Source organism: Podarcis melisellensis (genome assembly GCF_964234715.1).
Source record: "Podarcis melisellensis genome assembly, chromosome: 10".
Classification (NCBI taxonomy): Eukaryota; Metazoa; Chordata; class Lepidosauria; order Squamata; family Lacertidae; genus Podarcis; species Podarcis melisellensis.
In genome coordinates, this window is record NC_138542.1 from 60683213 (window position 1) to 60703581 (window position 20369).

At 44.3% G+C, this 20369-nt stretch overlaps 1 protein-coding gene and 1 long non-coding RNA gene across 2 annotated transcripts in view; both read right to left on the bottom strand.

The window, feature by feature from the left end:
• The window catches only part of LOC309378927, a 169842-nt gene that overhangs the window by 99656 nt on the left and 49817 nt on the right, over positions 1 to 20369 (bottom strand). The gene's annotated exons all lie outside the window — the stretch shown is intronic.
• Positions 1 to 20369, bottom strand: part of SLC15A5 (solute carrier family 15 member 5) — a 54126-nt gene that overhangs the window by 11016 nt on the left and 22741 nt on the right. The window contains exons 5-8 of the mRNA XM_081927108.1: positions 17087 to 17307; positions 15784 to 15970; positions 10562 to 10750; positions 7674 to 7805 (exon numbers count right to left, since the gene is read on the bottom strand). Of these exons, the coding sequence (XP_081783234.1) occupies positions 7674 to 7805; positions 10562 to 10750; positions 15784 to 15970; positions 17087 to 17307 (729 nt within the window). The remainder of the gene's footprint in view (positions 1 to 7673; positions 7806 to 10561; positions 10751 to 15783; positions 15971 to 17086; positions 17308 to 20369) is intronic.

Genomic DNA, 20369 nt, shown 5'->3' on the forward strand with positions numbered 1-20369 from the left:
ATGTTCAAAAGGTGTTTCTTTTTTTAAAAGATTGCTGCAGAAATGCAGAGAGTTGAATTTAAGACTGCAAGAATGAGAAGCAGAGAGGAATTGAAATGGACAGATTTGCCCAACCTTAGACACAGTTCATTTTGTTGAGTTCAACAGAAAATGTCTAGAATTAGGGATCAGGGAGGGAATAGTTTGATCCACTCTTTGCTGTGGACTGACTGGATTTGACATTCTCAAAACTGATAGTGGATCAGAAGGCAATTTCCAGTCATATCACACATTCCTCCAGATTTTGCAATGCATTTTTCTTGCATCAAAGTCATGCTCAAAAATACATATTTTGCATTAATGTACATGGAAGCATCAATTTTTTTTGAAAAGTGTGTATATTTTATGTTAAACGTGGATACCTTATGTAAAAAGTGCACACAAAATAGATACAATGAACAGATCCAATGCACTGGAACAAATAAGACTCAACAAATTAAGCTCCAATAAGACGAAAATAGGATGGAATTAGATGCCCAGACCATCCCAAGTTGAAGTTCTGGAATGGGAACTAGAAGTCCCAGGGCTTCACATGTGTGGAGCAAAGTGGCAGAATCTTCACACCAAGTTGTGAAGCCTGTTTGTTACAGACTCACTTTGAGCTCACAAAAAAGTATTTGAAACAGTCTCAAAATGCTTATAGGAATAGGCAGCTCTATGGGTGGAAGTGACATGCATATGTTTGGAAGTGTGTATCAGAAGCAGACCCCAGACTCAAGTTTTGAAGGGTTTCTTAAAGTCAACTAAAGGCCAACAATTATTGTTCATTTTACTTGGCTCTGGAAGAATCCTTTATATTTGTGGATGTTCACATACTCCTAAATCATAGCCCTGCGACATGGGGACTAAGAGACGGACAACAAAAGTAGATTCTGTTTGCCCTTATGGTGGCAAAGATACATATACTGCAAAGCTGGAATGACAAATAACCACCCATTCACTACTCAGTCGTCCGAAGATCTCACTGCCCTTTCTACATTTGAATACAAGGCTTATAATTGCCAATTTAGACATGTTTGGACATATTGACCTCCTATATTAATCTAGGCTTTTAAGTTAGGATTGATGGAATATTCCTCCCGTTAATGTCAGATGGCAATGTTTTTAATCTGGCTTTGTCCCCTCTTTCCTTCTGTTATCTTTTCAAAATAATAATAATCTTTTAAAATATTGATCTCGTTTTTAACCAATCTGGCTTTTCAGCAACCATGTAATTCTACTTTAGGAAAATGCTGGTAGCCAGGATCAATCAGAGACTGAATGAGAGGATCACCATCACACATAGGTATTTTTTATTTCAGAATTTACCTGTCATTGTAAAGCCTATCAGTGGTGGCTCGCACCCAAATGGAACATGAAAACAATGTTAATCATATTCTCATTTTTAAAAACCCTCCACACAATATAAAGATTTTGAACAGTAGCAGTTAACACAACACACAGCACTACACATATTATTTAGGTGTAGCCCAGAGGATAGCTCAGTTGGTAGAGCATGAGACTCTTAATCTCACGTTGGGTGAAAGATTCCTGCATTGCTGGGAGTTGGACTAGATGATCCTTGTGGTCCCTTCCAACTCTATGATTCTATGAGAAGCAATGGGGAGCCTCTTAAAACCCACTAAAATAGAGACCACATATACTTCCTTAGGGATGGAATTCTACCGAGATGGGGCCACCACTGAAAGGGCATTGTCTATAATCTGATGGATCTTTTTGGTACACCCATGCAGAGTGCTTCTGAGATTTATTGTAATACCTGGGCAGGTTCATATGGGTGTAGCTGATCCTTCAAATAACCTGGTCCCAAACTGTCTAGGGCATTAAAGGTTACCAGCAGCACCGAAACATAGTAAGCTGCCTTATACCGAATCAGACAATTGGTCCATCTATTTCAGTGGCTCTGCAGATTTCAGACAGGGGACATTCCCAGTCCTACCTGGAGAAACTACAGTTTGAAGCTGGGACCTTCTGTTTGCAAGGCAGATTCTCTACCAGGGAGTTGCAACCGTTCCCTGAAATTTAAACTGGACACAGAAACAAGAAGGGGCCAATGTACGTCCAGGGGCTGCCATATTTTCCCAGCCATTACTAGGATTTCAAAGACGGAATTGATGTCTGGAGGGAATTTCCAAAAGGCAGTGCTTTGTCCTGGATCTTAGGCAAGTCAAACGAAAAAACGCGTTTGGGGTCTTCCTAAAAAATCTCAACAACTTTCGGAAATATGGCAACCCTAAATGTACCCAGTATGCCATCTGGCTCCTACAAGCACCCAAGCAGTTGCAGTCGGTACCAGTATAACTTTCAGAGCAGTCTTTAAAGGCTGCCCGATGTACAGGGCATCTCAACAGCCTAGCATGGATGTAATTGGGCTCTTATAACCGAGGCGAGACGGAGCCAAAAGGAACCGGTTCAGGGCAGTCTCCTTCACTCCTAACCTCCAACCCAAACCCGAATGTACATATTTGCACTGCAACTTTTTAGAAAAAACTTCTCTCCATAACAAGTAGCACAGGGGGATAGGTTTTGTCATGTGTCTCATTAAAATGTCAAGGGAGGTAGAAAGAGCCTTAAGAAATCCACTTCCCCAGCTTGTACTGAAATATCACTGTCACCCGTCATCTGTTTGCACTCATCAAATTCCCAAGAAGTCTTATTTTATCATATTCACACCATCCTTCATAGATACATTTTAAAAAATGATTAACGCCACTTAAGGCGCCGGGTGACTATCTTACCCACTTTGCCAGCAAAAATGCAACTCTAGACTAACAAGATGCTACGGGATGCAAATGAGGCTGAAATATCCTTCTTCGAAATTCTGCGCCATTGTGGATCTGGGAAATTTGGGTTCCAATCTCCAAACCAGAGTGCCAGATCCATTGGATGGACTTGGGAGACTTGACAATATGCTAGCATCCCTTCTGTAGCAGGACAACCAACATAGAGTTAACTGTAAGCCTTACTGTAATGCATGGATGCATGAATTAATCGTTGGCACTGGTGGCTGGTGACCATTTGTACCGGTAGGGTGGAAGGTAGGGAGATGAACAGTAGGTGGCGCCAGAGCCAATGACATTGTAATTCTAGTTTCCCGCTCATCGTTTCCCCTGCTGAATTCTACAAGATCAAAAGTGAGACTAAGGAGGAGGAAGCTTATAGGCAGTGCTACCCTCTGGTCTGGTTGCAAGAAGGCAGGCAAGTGGAAGGTGGTTGAAGGTTGGTGGTGCTCCAAAAGATCGGTCTCAATTGACCTTTGGTTTATCACTCAGCCTTGTCCTTTCCCACCAGCAACATGAGTAATGTATTTATGTTTACTATGGTTCAGGTATAAACAAAGTTAGTTGCACTGAAGATCCACTTAAATTAATAGGACTCTTTGCTCTAGGCTGGAAAAGCCAGTGCATTCCCCAACAGATATGTCTCCAGCCTTGCCTGAAGACCTTTAGTGAGGGAGAGCCTACTGTTGCACTAGATAATTGGTGTTAGAAGTGCAACAGCAAAGATATTACTAGTGCAGCTCAAGGGTTAATTCTTTTAGTGTTAAAGTCAATGAGGTAGGAGGCAGGCAGATGGAAGTGTGGGTTAGAAACCAGCAGTGAAATAATCCTCATAGATGTAATATATACCCTGACTGTCTGTGTAGTTCTGTGAGAGTTTTCCCTCTGTATGTTTGGTTGAATGTCTGCTTGACCTGTACAAGGCGCGAAGTAAGAAAGAGGGCTGCATTCCTTTCTGGGTGACCTTCCAGGTTCCGCAAGCCAGTGGTGGGTGAGGACAGAGACAAAAGTGGGCAGAGCAATGTATGTAAATTTTGTACCCAGGCGCTCAGCACACTCCTGTCTTTGCTACACCTAGGCCAGCAAAATGCATTATCAGAGTTCAAGGACTCATTCAAGCTGGAAGAAAAACACTCTAGGAAGGTTGCAATGTTATCCTTCCAATAACAAAGGGAGGTAGGTTAAGCTAAGAGATGATGACTGCCCTCTGAACACTTCATGAGCTTCGTGGCCGAGCGAGGATTTGAACCCAGTTCTTCTGGGACCATGCCCAACATATGAACAATTACACTGTAACGGCATGGGTGCACGTACTGCAATACCTGAAAACACAAATGGCTCCTCTGTCTCAAATTTATTTTCCCTCTGAAGTGCCTATAGGTGTTAATAGTCCTTAATTGCATCAAAGAAAGAAGGAATGAATGAAAAAGATCTTGTGACTCGACACATTTGCAGAGCAGCAAAATGGCACCGCATTAACATTACTTAACATGTAACATTTGCAACACACGCCCACTCTCGCTACGCCCACCTCAGATGGCAAAGGATGCATTACAATTTCTTGGCACCTTGGGGAGATTTTTGACCTTAACATTTAGCAAAGAGGAGAGCAGTAAAAATGATAAATTAATTTAAAGGTAGGGGGGGAGAAGAGGGGTGAAAACAGTTGGGAGCGATCAGGTATCGGAAAGAAAAGAAGGTGAAAAGTGAGTGGGGAGCTGGACATAAATTCTCAGATATTTAAAAAGCCTGCCATAAAGCAGATTCAAAGACAACACTTCCCCACAGTTACTGATCCTTCTTGCCCCAAACACATTTCCCCTGCTTGGGGGGGGGGGGTCATAGCTCAGTGGGAGAGCATTTGCTCTGCAAGCAGAAGTTTCCAGGTTCAATTCCTGGCTTCCCAGGAACTCTGGAATTGTAGCTCTTGAAGAGGAATAGGGGCCTCTCAGCACACTTAACAAACTACAGTTCTCAGAATTCTTTGGTGGGGAAGGCATGACTGTTTAACGTAGTGACGGCCAAACTTGGCCCTCCAGCTGTTTTGGGACTACAATTCCCATCATCCCTGACCGCTGGTCCTGTTAGCGAGGGATGATGGGAGTTGTAGTCCCAAAACAGCTGGAGGGCCAAGTTTGGCCATCACTGGTTCAAATCCTTACTCAGAGACGCAAAGCTCACTGGGTGACAGTGCCAGACTCCCTCTCCTCCTCCTTTTCTCTCTCAGCCTACCCTACCCTAAGCTGAGGAAAGGTCATAGCTCAGGGGTAGCACATACACTTTGCAAACTGAAGGTCCCAGGTTCAATCCCTGGTGTCTCCTGGCAGGGCTTGGAAATCTCGAAGAGTCCCTGCCAGTGTAGACAGTTCTGACCTGATGGGCCCATGGTGTGGATTCAGCATAAGGCAGATTTCTCTGTTCCTACCTTACTGGGGCTTGGTAAGATAAAACGGGAGAACCATAAGTATGTTGCAGAGAGAGAGAGAGAGAGAGAGAGAGAGAGAGAGGGAGTTAGAGTTTAACAGTTTTCCTCCTAAATTTGTGGATGGCTAGTTTGCAGGGTTGGCTAGAGAGGCAGGTCAAAAAGGTGATTCAAGAGGCAAATGCTGGCAGCGGTTTCACAAAAATTGCTTCACATTAAAAAAATAACAGCGTATCAACAGATATTTGATACAAACAGTACAGTACCTGGTACTCTCAGAGCATCGCCTCCTCTAACATTCCACCGTGTGAAAAATAGGTAAATTCTGGGTTGCCTCCTTTGTTAGTGCAACCCAACTCCCTGGAACCACTCTGGCATCTCAAGATGATCCACAGAGTTTTAGAGATAGTGCTCCTCTAAAAGCTATGCAACTTTAAAAAACTGTTAGTAGCTTTAAAAAAAATTCTATAAACCAGGGCTGTCCAACTGGATGCCCATAATCAACAGGTCGATCCCCAGATGATCGTGGTTGATCGTGGGATCCTTATCGCTTACGTTGTTTAGAATCATGGTTCCTCCCCCCCCCTTGGTCTTACCCTGCATCTAATGCAGGCTTCCTCATCCTCGGCCCTCCAGATGTTTTTGGCCTACAACTCCCACGATCCCTATCTAGCAGGACCAGTGGTCAGGGATGATGGGAATTGTAGTCTCAAAACATCTGGAGGGCCGAGGTTGAGGAAGCCTGGTCTAGTGTGAATTCCTTTGTTGTCTGCTGTAGCGATGCATTTGTCTGTTAGCAGCTGTGTTTTTGGTGACCCCCCCAAATCACAACAGCTTTGACTTGCTCCCCTAAAAAAAGCTCAACAACCCCCCCCCCCATGGGTAGATCACTGGCTAGTTTTTCCCCCTGGGAGTAGACGTCTGTCTATGCTGTCTCTTGGGAGTTGGACGTCCCTGCTATAAACCAAGAGTGAAGCTGAAAGAGATGTGCAAGGGTACGCTCAAATTGCTAAACCGCAATGCGATGGACACTTCTTGTTAAAGGGAAGGGTCAAAGTTGGCAGATGATTGGTGGAAATCTCCTACAGCATAGATATGGCTACTTTAAATATAATTACATTTCTTGAAATGTACGAACTCCAGGCTTCTCCATGCAGCCGCCAGGACTCTCTTCAGAAGGTCAGCCCCACTTTGCACCCTCAGGGTATCCTCCAAACTGACCTCATCCCTTGCCAACTTCATAATATTAGTGACTTTCACATAAACCAAGTTGAAAGAGTGATCCAGCAAACTCTTCTCAGGTTCTTAACACCACCCAACCTCCTATACCATGGGCCGATGCTTAATCAATGCTCATCTTTTTTAGTAAAGATCTCCGCTTCACTTTTAGAGCTTGTGTTTCTACATTAAGCTGCATTTTCTTGTTGTTAAAAAACCCACCTCTCAAAATACATATTTAAATGTGCATTTTGATACACCCAAAGTACTAAGAATTGCGCTGCAATATTCAGAGATGTGCAAAACTTGCTCGGCAGCGAAGATCCAATATGCACAGGAAGACAGGGGTACCCACTGTGGTGCTCTCCAAATGTTGAAACTTTGTTGGACTTCACCCCCCATAAACCCCAGTCAGCATTCAGGGATGGTGAACATCTGGAAGATACTGTGCCCAAGAAGTGTAGATCAAAACCTTTCCACTTAGGAATTTGCAAAGATCCTTTCTAGTTTTTAGTCTAGGACTATGAATACTATTTTGGACTACGTCCCCTACCAGTGTGGAAGGCACCAGGCTCAGGAAGACTGGCTTAGTTTCTCAACTTTAGCATCCCTGGTCACAGAAATGCAACTGAAATGAATTAAATCAGAATTGTCTATAATAAATGAATCCAAAATAATGTAAGAGTGGTAAAATTAATGCACCTCTCCAGACTGAATACACCTTCAGAGTAGTTTTAGGTTTTATAAGAAGCTCTGAGAAAAGAATGTGATTTCTGGTATTTTCCTCATCCTTAGCTCAACTCTCATTTAAACAATTCTTTGGCAAATAAATATCCTTTGTATACATATGTGAGGGGAAAAAACCTGCTCTGGTATTCTAGTGTAACATGAGAATCCCTAGCTCATTTTCCAAGTGGAAGAGAAGGAAGTCCTGTATAATATATAAATAAATGCCACCCACACTAATTATTCCACCTATCAAAAGAGGAATGATTCATTACATTTTGATGAATCCGGCTGCAACTTAGTGACCTACCTTAATCACGAAAAAGAGATCAATACACTGCTGGCAGCTAGATTTTGTTATGTGCGTCTAATGGAAGTCAATAGCCAATAGGAAGAGGGCGAAAATCCCTACTGAGAGAGCAGCGCTGGGTGGGGTGGGAGAGAGCGAGGAAGTCACCCATCTTCACTCGGCTTAAAGTCTGTTTTACCTTGTGAGGCGGTGTAAGCTGCTTGAACAAGTAAAGCCTCCATGATGCATCCAGCTCCATTGAAGAAAGTCAAGGCTTGCAAGGCAACTCCACGAATTCTGCCCGGCACAAACTTGTATGTAATGAAGGAACCTTTGAAGAAGCATGAAGAGAAATAGGTAGGGTGTGAGTCTCTGGTTGGGGTGCAATGGGGCATTATCACAACTGCCTGCTGGGAGCGATATTTTATGTACAGTAATACCTCGGGTTACAGGCGCTTCAGGTTGTGTTTTTTAGGGTTACGGACCGCTGAAGCACGGAAGTAGCGGAATGGGTTACGGCAGTCACGCATGCGCAGAAGCACTAGATTGCACTTTGTGCATGCGCAGAAGCACTGAATCGCAACCTGCATGTGCGCAGACGCGTCACTGCAGGTTGCGAACGCTGTGGGTTGTGAATGTGCATCCCACACGGATCACGTTCGCAACCTGAGCGTCCACTGTATTGGATTTATATCCTGCTCTTCCTCCAGAGGGGGCCCAGGGCAGTAAACAAATCCAAAATGCCCAAATATTGCTTAAGGTAAATTATGCTCCATGTACTCAGAAGGGGACAGATGCAAAATTGCAATGAAGGGATCGTTCTGGGTGGGGGCCCTTTGTTTGCTCTTGTCAGGGCTGGAGTCAGATGCAGGTCAGCCAAAAAAGCAGAGCCAGTGAAGTTAACTTTATTTAAGGCAAAAACCATACACTCAGCAACAGGTCTTGCCCTGTGGAGCAGTTGCCAGGATTGATGGCCCCTGCCTTCTACCCCCTTTAAGGCTCCTCCTCTGCCAGATGTTTCCCAAGCAGTCTCAAACTGCGTCTGGGCATCTCCAATCTCTGCTCCATCCTACGCATCACTCCGCAAATCCTTAGAGACAAGGGGGGAGGGGAGCTTGTCTCAGTAGGAGAGGCAGGCTCCCCATACTCTTCAGCAGCCTCTTGATCCCTCTCCTCTGCTTCAGCCTCTGAGTCAGAGCTGCTCCCTGTCACAGGCTCTCCCTGCTCACTAAATCCTGTTGCCCCTTCAGCATCCAGCAAGTACGCCCACTCTTCTCCCTCTGACTTCTCCCTAGTGTCCCACCACCAATCCCTGGGCTCTGAGCCTTTCTTAGGGTTGCCATACGTCCAGAATTTCCCAGACATACACGGGATTCGGCTGTTGGGAACTGCATCCGGGAGTAAATCCCTGAAATGTCTGGGAAAATCTGGACGTAAATCCAGACATATGCCAACCCAGATTGGAAGTGGTTTTCTGGGGGGGGGGGTAGCTCTAAAACCTTAATTTTTATTTTTGCAGAAGCAGCTCAACAACTTTTCTGTCCGGATTTTCACTTTTTGAAATATGGCAACCCAACTTTGTCCTTTGGGGTTCCCCAGCTGGTGCCGCCCACCACTTCTCATCATCCAGCCAGTCCCTGACAGCTCTTAACTTGGAACCTGTCCCACCATTTGCCCTTAGAAAGATCAGGAATGAGGAGCCTGCAGCCCTTTGCATGCTGTTGGACTCCAACTCCCATCAACCTCTTTCAGCATTGGCCAGTTGTCAGGGATAGAGAAGCTATAGTCCAACAGCACCGGGAGAGCTACAGGTTCCCCTAATCCTGCGTTAAATCCATAGCATTCAAGATGGGCACTGCTGTATGAGTCTGACCCATGGGAAAAGCCTCCAGGTCAAGCCTTAAATTGCCACTGAACTATTACACGCTACGTGGGACTACCTCTGAAGATGACTCAGAAACTACAGCTAATCCAGAGCGTGGCAGCTGGACTGGTGACTGTGAGTGGCTGCTGGGACCTTATCATACCAGTCCTAAAGGGTCTACATTGACCTAGTATGTTTCTGAGCATGATTCAAAGTTTGGGTGCTGATCTTTAAAGCCCTAAATGGCCTAGGCCCTGTATACCTGAAGGAGCATCTCCACTCCCATCGTTCAGCCCTGACACTGAAATCCAGTTTTGAGGGCCTTCTGGCAGTTCCTTCACTGTGAGAAGTGAAGTTCAGGGAAGCAGGCAGAGGGCCTTCTTGGTAGTGGCACCCACCCTGTGGAGCGCCTTCCCATCAGATGTCAAGGAAAGAAACACCTGACTTTTAGAATGCATCTGAAGGCAGCCCTGTATAGGGAAGCTTTTTAATGTTTGATGTCTTGCGGTGTTTTAATTTGTTGGAAGCTGTCCAGAGTGGCTGGGGTAACCCAGTCAGATCATATAAATGACTACTACTACTACTAGAAGAAGAGGAGGAGTTTGGATTTGATATCCCACTTTATCACTACCCTAAGGAGTCTCAAAGCAGCTAATATTCTCCTTTCCCTTCCTCCCCCACAACAAACACTCTATGAGGTGAGTGAGGCTGAGGGACTTCAGAGAAGTGTGACTGGCCCAAGGTCACCCAGCAGCTGCAGGTGGAGGAGCAGGGAAGCGAACCCGGTTCGCCAGATTACAAGTCCACTGCTCTTAACCACTACACCACACTGGTTCTCTACTACTACTACTACTACTACAGGGAAGGACATCTTCTTGGCCACTGAGCCCCATGAGGTGGCATCTCTGAACTTGCTTTACACTCTAGCATGGGAGGTCCTGCCTTTCTTTAAATGGATGGAAAGTCCCACTGGGGGTAGTAAATTAAGGATTTTCTCGTGACCGCAAAGAACACTTGTTCGGCGAGCGGCAACCACAAGAATGACAAATTAAACTCTTTCCACACCAGTGATGAATGAGACTGCTCAGAGAGGCTGTGGAACAGCGCCAGGGGCGAAGATTGCGACGGAAGGTGCTTTGGTTGTCCCTGTTCAAACAGATGTCATCCTGCGTTGAAGCCGGTTGCTTTTTAGGCTAGGAAACGAAACAAAAGAGTCCCCTTACAGGTGGGAGTCGCCAGAGCTTCTGCCAAGCCGAGGAAGATGTATTGTGGGGCCAGATGGATGCACGGCATGGAGGAGACGAGGAGGACTTTGCCTGAAAGAATCTGTTCCACCAAAGGGAAATGCTTCCTGTGTACCTCTAAAAACCCAGCAACCATCACAGAGAGGGTGGCAGATGCGTAACCTACAACTGGGTACAAAAAGGCACAAAGCAGGCAAAGAATCATTTATAAAACCATACCTTGCTTTTGGAATTGCACCTGATATACTGGAAGATAATGAACACACTCCATTTTGTATTCTGATAAATATTAGAAACTCAGAATTGAATCTCTGCAATCCTAGATTTTCAGCCTGCAAAAGGAGGTCATTTCTCACCAAACAGGGTAACTCTAGTCACATGTCTACTTGCATGTAGGCCATCCATGGCTAGCAGGAGTGAGGCCTCACTTCTGGCTTTGTTCCCAAACATCACACCTCCACAGCTAAACACCCTCTGACCTTCACCTGCCTATCTATCTACCTATCTATGACTTTTTTTCATCGAGAACTCACCGGAACTGAGTTCTGGCACCATTTTGAAGCATTTCGGTACCTCTGTAGCATTGTGGAATCGCGGCACGGCACTCGGGGCTGCACGACAGAGGCTGCAGGTGGCACGATTGGTGTGGCTCAGTGGAGAAGAGAAGGTTTTTTAGGGCTCCCCCGTAAAAAAAAGGTCAACTAGTTCTGGCACCTGTATCTATCTGTCTAACAATTGATAACAAATACAAAACAATACAGCTTGTAGGTATTTTCTTGCATCTATTATTCCATATTCAGTCAGAGGACACAATTAACATTTATTAATTATTATTATTATTATTATTATTATTATTATCATTATTAGTAATCTTCATAATTTTCTTTACAGAAAGAGGAGCTGGGATGAGCACTAAAGTAGCTTCCGCGGCCCCACTATGAGTAGAGGGATGTCCTAAACATAACAATAACCATAATAATAATAATAATAATAATAATACCCAGCTGCATACCCAGGCACTCTGGGCAGCCACAAACACATATAAAAACATAATAAAACATTAAACATTAAGCACCTCCTCATATAGGGCTGCCTTTAGATGTCTTCTAAAGGTTGCCCAGTTACATATTTCCTTGGCCCAGGGGTCAACATTTCTCTGATAAAAATAAGGCCGACATAAGGAAAAGTGGGACATTCTAGGCTCAAATCAGAAACCAGGACGGCTTCTGTAAATTTGGGGCTGTCCCTGGAAAATAGGGACACTTGGAGGGTCTGGAAGCTTAAGCTTTGTTAGTTTCATAGTAGATCCAGCCCCTGACCCTCCGTGGGGGCTTTTGCCTGACTGGGAGGTAGAGACAGAGGTGTGTGCAAGTATGTGTACACACATACTTGCCTATTGTAGATATCCATTGCCCCACCCACATTCTCCTCTGGCTCCACCCACCACAAGTATGGGGCTCCCCAATAAGGACTGTGGCCCTTGAAGGGGAAAAGGTTCCTCACTCCTGCAGTAAGATAACCCAGATAGGGTGGTAGGACCAGATTCCATCCATCTGAGCCATGACAACTTGACAGAGCATCACATCTTCTCTCGAAGGTCCACAACCTGCCCCAGATTCTTCCACTTACATACCAAAGAAAGCATTCTTCTCTTCTTATGCCCATTAACTATAACCTCCCAGACATTCTTTTACAAAAAGCTTTCGCAGTGCCACGCCAGATACCTTTTGAAATGTTTAACCTTTCAAACTTTTGCAGCATCATTAGACTTCAGAACTTCCAAGCTGCAACTTGGAGAACCACCATCATTGCTATCTGAACATTATTTCCTACGGTTCAGTGGAGAAACTGTTTTATTTCAAAATCCCAAGTAATTGCCACCTTCTGTTCCATGTGCTTCTACTTTGCACAAAGCTTTACAACAAACTTAATGAGGCTAATTCGAGTCAGATTAATACTTCCTGTCTTTTGGCACTGGCTGCACCACATGCAATTGGGGTCCTGAATTTAATACTAGGAGAAGAGGAAACATCAATTCCTAAGTGTGCACGTCTGTTTTAAACTGCGAGGCAGGATGGGAAGAGTTTCAAATTGCACGAGCAGCTCAGTTGTTAAATTCATGCAGAAATGAGGAAATTTGCATCTCTTCCCTGTGTTCACTGAATCTTAGAACTGAGGTCTGAAGGAGCCAAAAGGAATCCCTGTGTTGGAAACCTCAACGAGGGCTTAGGGCCCTGATATCTATGGGACCGCCTCTCCTGGTATGCCCCGCAGAGGACCTTAAGGTCCATGAATAACCATAGTTTAGAGGTCCCGGGCCCTAAGGAAGTCAGATTATCCTCCACCAGGGCCAGGGCCTTTTCAGTGATGGCTCCAACCTGGTGGAATGCTCTGTCCCATGAGACAGGATTTCAGGATTTAATCTCCTTCCATCAGGCCTGTAAGACAGAGCTATTCCACCTGGCTTTAATTTGAATTCAGCCTGATCTTTTATTTCCCTTCTCTTCCCTCCCCCTCCCCCTTTATGAAGATCACCCGCTCTGAGACCCCACAGCTAATTCTCCCCTGGCCTCCTCGCTGGCCCAAGTAGGACCGATTTTTGATTTTTATTGTTATTCATGTTTTTATACTGTATTTTATGCTGCTTTTATAATTAAGTGTTTCAATGTGTTTTAAATTTGTTGTTAGCCACCCTGAGTCCGGTTTTTGAACCTGGAAGGGCGGGGTACAAATAAAATTATTATTATTATTATTATTATTATTATTATTATTATTATTATGATAGGTTAGACAATGCAAGGATGCAAGTTCATGGTCCAAGCCAGTGCTTGGAAGGCTCATCTTATTTGATAGGTATGGTTTTATTTCTTAAATTTCTGTCCCACGCTTCCTTCCAAAGGAGACCAGGGTGGAAAACATAGGAATGATGAAGCATCTTTAAAAACAATTGCAGTACAGATGCAGACTGGTGAAGATCTCTACTTAAAAGCTTGTTGGAAGAGGAAGATCTTCACAGTAGGTGGTGGAAAAGTCAACAGAGATGGTGCCTATCTAATATTCAAGAGGAGGGAATTCCGCTGTAAGCCCAATTCCTACATTGTACACAGTGAACTCTCTGGCATTGCAGGAGGGTCTCACCTGCAGAATGCAGTGATCATTTGGGTATATAAGGGGTGAGATGATCTTTCGGGTATGCAGGCTCCAGGCTGTCTAGGGATTTATACACTAGAATCAGCACCTTGATTCTAGCCTAAGGCTCATCTACACACAGAAAGCATGGGTCTTTGAGGTTTTCCACTTGTCCAGTGCTCTCCATGCATGGATCCAAGCATTTTCCTGTTTGCCCTGCCACTTCCCTTCCTCTTTACCACTGGATCAGAGCAAATGTCAACCCATTGAAAAAATGATTGATGTCCGCTCATCAGGGTTGCTCAGAGTGGCTGGGGCAACACAATCAAATGAGCAGGGTTGGGTATATTTAATAAATTGTTGCTGTTGTTATTGTTCCGAGTCAGCAGTAAAGAGCAGTTTTTCCCTGGGAGAAAGCAGTGGGACGAGAAGAAGTGTGGACAATGTATTCATAAGTCAGAGTTAGATAAGTTGCTATTATAATTCAAAGTGAATCTATCCCCCATCCCTACCTGTAAGTCAGGTCAAGGTTATTCTCAAATTGCAGACAGTGCTGGTGGAAGCTGAATCTGAGTCTTTGCCCCAAGGCCACCTTGTGATCATGCAGCAGGAGCAGGATTTGAACCAGGGACTTTGGTGCCTTTGCCACCACCCTATACTATGCATAGGTGTTTGATTGCATCTATATTGGAAACATTTTCCCCACCTCCAGTTCACCAGACCATTGCTTGGATTGAAGTTTACCGGATTATCGCTTTCCCATCCATACTTCTCCTTCATAACTCAACAGAATGGGATGAGGATTCTTTCGTGTAACAACCTTGGTCAACAGCGCAGTTGAAGACCAGGAAGCAGGCCACAAATAGAATCCTATTCTCACTCCCTTTAGGCAAGGTCTAAATGTGAAAATTGCATGCAAAAGACTGTCATGCCCTTTGGAGTAGGATCAAATGTCTTTCAGTGGATGACATGGTAGTGCTGGGAAGGCAGTACAAGCATATTATTTTGAGAACACCCCCCCCCCCAAACACCCATAGTTTCCAATCCAAAAAATACATTTGCCGCTTGGTGGAGCAGCCGGCTGCGAGAAGAAGAGCTAAATGAATAGGTTGGTGAATCATCAAATTCATAGAATCACAAAGTCATCTTGTCCAACCCTCTGCAATGCAGGAATCACAGCTAAATAATCCCAGACAGATGGCGACCCAACCTCTTTTACAAACCTTCCATGAAGGAGAGTCCATCATCTTCAAAGGGAGCCCATTTCACTATTGGGCAGCTCTTGTCAGAAATGATGGGGAGGTATGGAGTGGCAATCACATCCTCCCCCATTTCATCTACACTACGCTTGAATGGCATTGGTGACTGGTGCCCATTGGGACTGATAGGATGGAAGATAGGGTTGCCAACGTAGTCTATGAAGGTCTGACCTCTGACGCCAATTCTGCTTCCCTGAAAGGTGTTAATAGATCCCTTTTCAGATGACGTTCCCCCCACCCTGTACTTCTTCACTCAGTGCAAGGTGGTGTTTAATGAAGCTGGTGGCAAAACCTTGGGCTTAGATGCGGAAAACCCATATTTAATTTTATTTATTTATAGTACTGATATTGGCGACCCAGCAACAAAATTCTCCATGTAGCTCGCAGAAAATGTCAGATCTCTGCTCAGCTGTGAGTTTGCTGGATGGCATGGGGCATACCATTATCTCTCAGCCTAGCCTACCTTGCAAGGATTGTTGTGAAGGTACAAGGTGTTTTAAGATCTCTTTGAGAGGAAAGGAAAGCTGCAAAACGCAATGAACAAAATAACTGTAATGTTTTCCCAGCGTAAAACCACACATTGCTCAGGTACTGGAGACGTGCTTCATAATGAAGGCACCACCTTACAGATATACTGTCAAGGAAAGGTAAGAATCAATAAAGCCATGATCAATTATACCCAAGCGTTTTAGTTAACAGATCCTCCGCATCACCTCAAAACAATTCATTAAATTTACAAATACTGTTTGGCTGCCAAGAAACACAAAAACCAATAGCTCTTGCACATGAAAATTAGCGTATATTAGTACTCACCAATACAGACTGCAGAGAATCGTCCACTTGTTTCAGGACTAAAGAGACAAGTGTTGAGACACTCCAGCACAGGAGCCAGAATTAAGAATGGCAGGATGCTTATCACATTCATGGCTGCTACTGGCAAGAGAAACCCATTCAGATTCAAATTTGAATTCATTGCCTGCAGATAATATCCTGACGGTATCTACGTCAAAAGGGGGAAAGACCATAACATTTGCTTGTTGGCACAATCGGCTTCTGTTTATAGGGGGGGAAGTTCTCCCAGTTTTGTCCATGCCCATTTTAAAGGTGAATCCTTTATTCTAGGTCGATATAGGAGAAATGAAAAGGCTATGGTTGGAGCAGGCACAATTTATTTATTTATTTGTAAGGATTGCCAAAGCAAGGGGCTGTCTCCTCCTTCCATGAAAGTGAATACTATAAATTCAGATTATGCATTGTGTGAAGAACATCCTTTTCTCATTGTCAGGCTGCCTCAGTGTAGGACCCCAAATTCTAGAATTAGGGATGGAGGATCCTTTCTCTACCGCCAGCCATAATCCTACAAACCAAAAATCATTTCACTATTTGCTTTTGTTTTTCTGTACTAAAAAGTTGCAAGCGTTTTTGTCTTTCCTCACCGGGAAGATGCGCTCCAACCTCTTGATTATTTCATTCCCTCTTTTTTTCCTATAACCATATTGCCCTGCAGAGGGCACTTAAAAATTCAGTTCGAAGATACTTCCAAGTACTTCAGAATCTGCTGCCGCATCTCCAAAGAGCCTGCAAGGACAGTTCCCAGTAGAACCACAGCCATTGCCCGCTTTCAAAATTACAAGGCTGTGAGTGGTCGCCTTTCAATAAGAGATCATGAGCGAAACAGTAGTTTTAGATTGAATCAGACACAGCGTTGAAGTATGACAGGATCTTGTGGTACAATGACCTATATTGTCCGTTATGCCCTTCAATTGCCCTGGAAAAACAGGGAAATCTAGTGTTTTCCCATAAGAGCATGGCGGCCATTGGGGGCATCACAATACCATGTCATGATCTCACCCCAGAAAAAAAAGCCTTTTCCAGGCTGCAATCTCGTGCGGCACCTCAAAACACATGTTTTTGGGTGCCATGCCTGAAAAAATGTTTTTCCGGGGTTGCGATCTCACGTGGGTCATGTGACTCACACAGAAGTGAGGCCCTGGAAGATGGCTTTCCCATTTTTCGTTGCAGCGTGTTGGAGGGTATTCATTATATTATAAATCTGCCTGCTCTGGGATTGCAATTCAAAAAATGGATTTAGAACTACGAGGAGTCACACCCTTACCTGTACAACACATATCCTATAGAGGATTTGGAAGGCAATGAAAGGGAAGAGACGGACAAGCAATTTTGTGCTTTCCACTTGAGTTTCGCTGTACTGGCCGCCGTAGTTCTCCTTGGCATGGTCTAGCCAGTTTGTGACATCCCCACTGAAGTAGCGGCATTTTACACAACATACTCTCAGTGCATTAGCAACGACACCACAGACTGTCAACAGGCCATTACCTATGGAAAAGCGAGAGAAGGCAATGAACCACAACAGAGTCATTGAATCATCAAACAGTAGAGTTGGAAGCCCAACCCCCTGGGAAAATTATCACAACATTTTCTGAGATTGAAACTCTGGGAAGGAGCTGAGGTCTCCTGACAACACCAGGGGCCCTTAACAAACCCTTGCAAAGAGTGGTGCTGTGGTCTAAACCACTGAGTCTCTTGGGATTGATGATTGGAAGGTTGGCGGTTCGATCTGTGTAACGGGTTGAGCTCCCATTGCTCTGTCCCAGCTCCTGCCAGCCTAGCAGTTTGAAAGCATGCCAGTGCGAGTAGATAAATAGGTACCACTGTGGCAGGAAGGTAAACTGTGTTTCCGTGCACTCTGGTTTCCGTCACAGTGTCCCGTTGCACCATAAGTGGTTTAGTCATGCTGACCACACGACCCAAAAAGCTGTCTGTGGACAAACGCCAACTCCCTTGGCCTGAAAGCAAGATGAGCACCGCAACCCCATAGTCGCCTTTGACTGAACTTAACCATCCAGGGGTCCTTTACCTTTACAGCTCCATATATAAATTGGAGTTGGCTCTGGAGTAGCGAGTATATATGTGTAATACATACCTACCCAAATATACACACAGTTGTTGGACTTTGGTGGCTACATTACAGGATCAGATTAGAATGTTTTGCAAGAGATAGTCCTCTCTTCTCGCTCTTTCTCCTGAAAAATCTTGGCTCCAGTATTCTATTCCTCTGACCTTGAACTAATCTATATTACTTAATTACGGTTCTTAAAAAGTCTACATGGCTCTCTAGATGATTCCCCTCCCCTTCTCCCAATCTTTGGTCAACTGCCAATTGTCAAAATTACAGCTAGGTGAAGAAATGCAAATGAAATCCCTGCTTGACATATGCATGGCCCACATTTGGAAAGGGAGAGAAAAGCTACCTTAAAATAAAATGCAATCATTTCTTTAAGGTCACCTATGGACTTGAATTATTGACTTGGGGGAAGAATTCCAGACGACTCATCTGAATGGAAGAAGCCAAAATAAGGTTATAAACTCAGCTATTAAGAAGAGGGGGGGGGGGGGAGGAGCTAACCATGCAGCACTCAAGCTGCCTCCTAAAAGGGAAAGAGTGAAGCAGGAGAAGAATGCCAGCAACAAAAAAAGTGCAAACCAAACTGCAGCAAAAACGCAGACTTGTGCAGTTCTAGAGGAAGTAGTGCTGAATGCAAACCTAGGAAACTTAAATCCCAGTGCCACTACAAATCTGCAGGCTGATCTTAAACAACTCATTTTTAAAGATGAACTACACTATTACCATTTGCGTATCGAGGCCCCATGACCACCCTGTTCCTAAGGTGAAAATAACTAGACAACACACGGCATATTGGTTTGGGATCAAATAAGGCCACAACTTTATTGCCTACAGATGTGAGGTTTGGCCATAGGCATTGTGGTAAACAACTGCACATGTCACTCCCACCCATCCAATGGGAGTGTTTCTAAGGGTGAAGGCAGACATACTCGCCTATGAAAGTTGCACCGAAATTTGTTCTCCTCTTTCATAATTTTTCCAATGCAACTTCTGTTCTCATAAGTTTATGACAAATGGTTGAAATAAAATGTGCAAGATTTATTCTAATTTTCATTTTTTTGGCACAGTGCTGTTTGTTTGCTACAATAAACCTCCAGTATCTCTTTCCTATATGCCCCATTCTGGTTGGAAGGAACACAGGCACCTTTGTTAGCAGCAGAATCGAAACTGCTCATTTCGTCTGCTATATATAGCAAAATACCAGATTGAAGGTAACCAAGGGGGTGGGAAGAAAAGAATTTTCTCAAGGAAGTCTTGTCCTGTTCACAATGGCCAAGTTATACTCTATTTGCTGTCTTGAAAAATTAACAGAAATTAACAAGATTTATTTTTAAGCAAATATGGGGAAGAATGCCAAGACATTAGCATACTTGCTGGCAGTCAAAACAACACAATACACAGACTTAAGGGCCTGTTCCGCAATAGAAGTTCTTACTGCCTTCTCTGCCATCCCAGAATGCAAATGGCAAAGGCAGCCAAAAGGTAAAGGCAGATATAATGATATTAAATGGATTGGAAGCAGGCTGGTAATAAACTCAGTCAGTCCAGCACCACTTCCACTTAAGGCCGGCCCTACAATGAGACAGACTGAGGCTGCCTCAGGTGGCAGATGCAGAGGTGCGGGGAAGGGACAGAAATACCCCTACCCTAGCCTACTGCCCAGACGTACAGTGGGAGATACTCTCCTTTCACCAGTGACAGAGTAAGGTTCAACTACAATTCAATTTGGCTTCTGCACATGCCTTATGGAAGGGTGCCATCTTGTCCTTTGCCTCAGGCAGCAAAACGTCTTGAGCCAGCCCTGCTTCCACTGATGACAACACTAGAGTGGCTGGTTGGAAGCCCAGAATGCATTGTCACACTGTGACTAGGTGGCCTGTGGCCCTACTTAGTCAATTGTCCATGTCCTTCCTCCATTGTTAGGTTTCTTTATCTTTGAACTGGACTTGGGCCAGACTGTGTTATGAAATTCTTCTCAATATTGAGCCAGAGCAGAACTCCAAGGCATAGTTAGCAGAGTAAAAACTTAAACACATTGCAAGATTCCCCCAAAATAGACCAGAGGCAGTTAATATTTCATCCAGCAGAGCTTTACTGCTACTGAAGGCAAATGAGCATAATGGTCGCAAATCCATTCAGGATTGGCACTGTCCATAAGAAATCCAGTTGCAGCAGACTTAACTTAAACTTACAATAACCTTAACACTATGTACAGACCATCACACCAGAAGGAAAAGAGGTAGAAAGAGAAAGTGAAACAGAGGCTCCTTCTGGCCTTACTTTTATAGTCAGCAAGACCTTGACAGAAGAGATAACAGAATCAGTTTAAGCCAGCTGTACTCAGTTTCTCTGAAGGAATAACCCAAACATCATGAACCTTCTGCTTGTTTCTTTCACACAGAGAAGCTTCCAGAACCCTCTTGAATTGATTAGAATAGGAAAGATCTCTAAACACCAGATCAATACTTTCAGC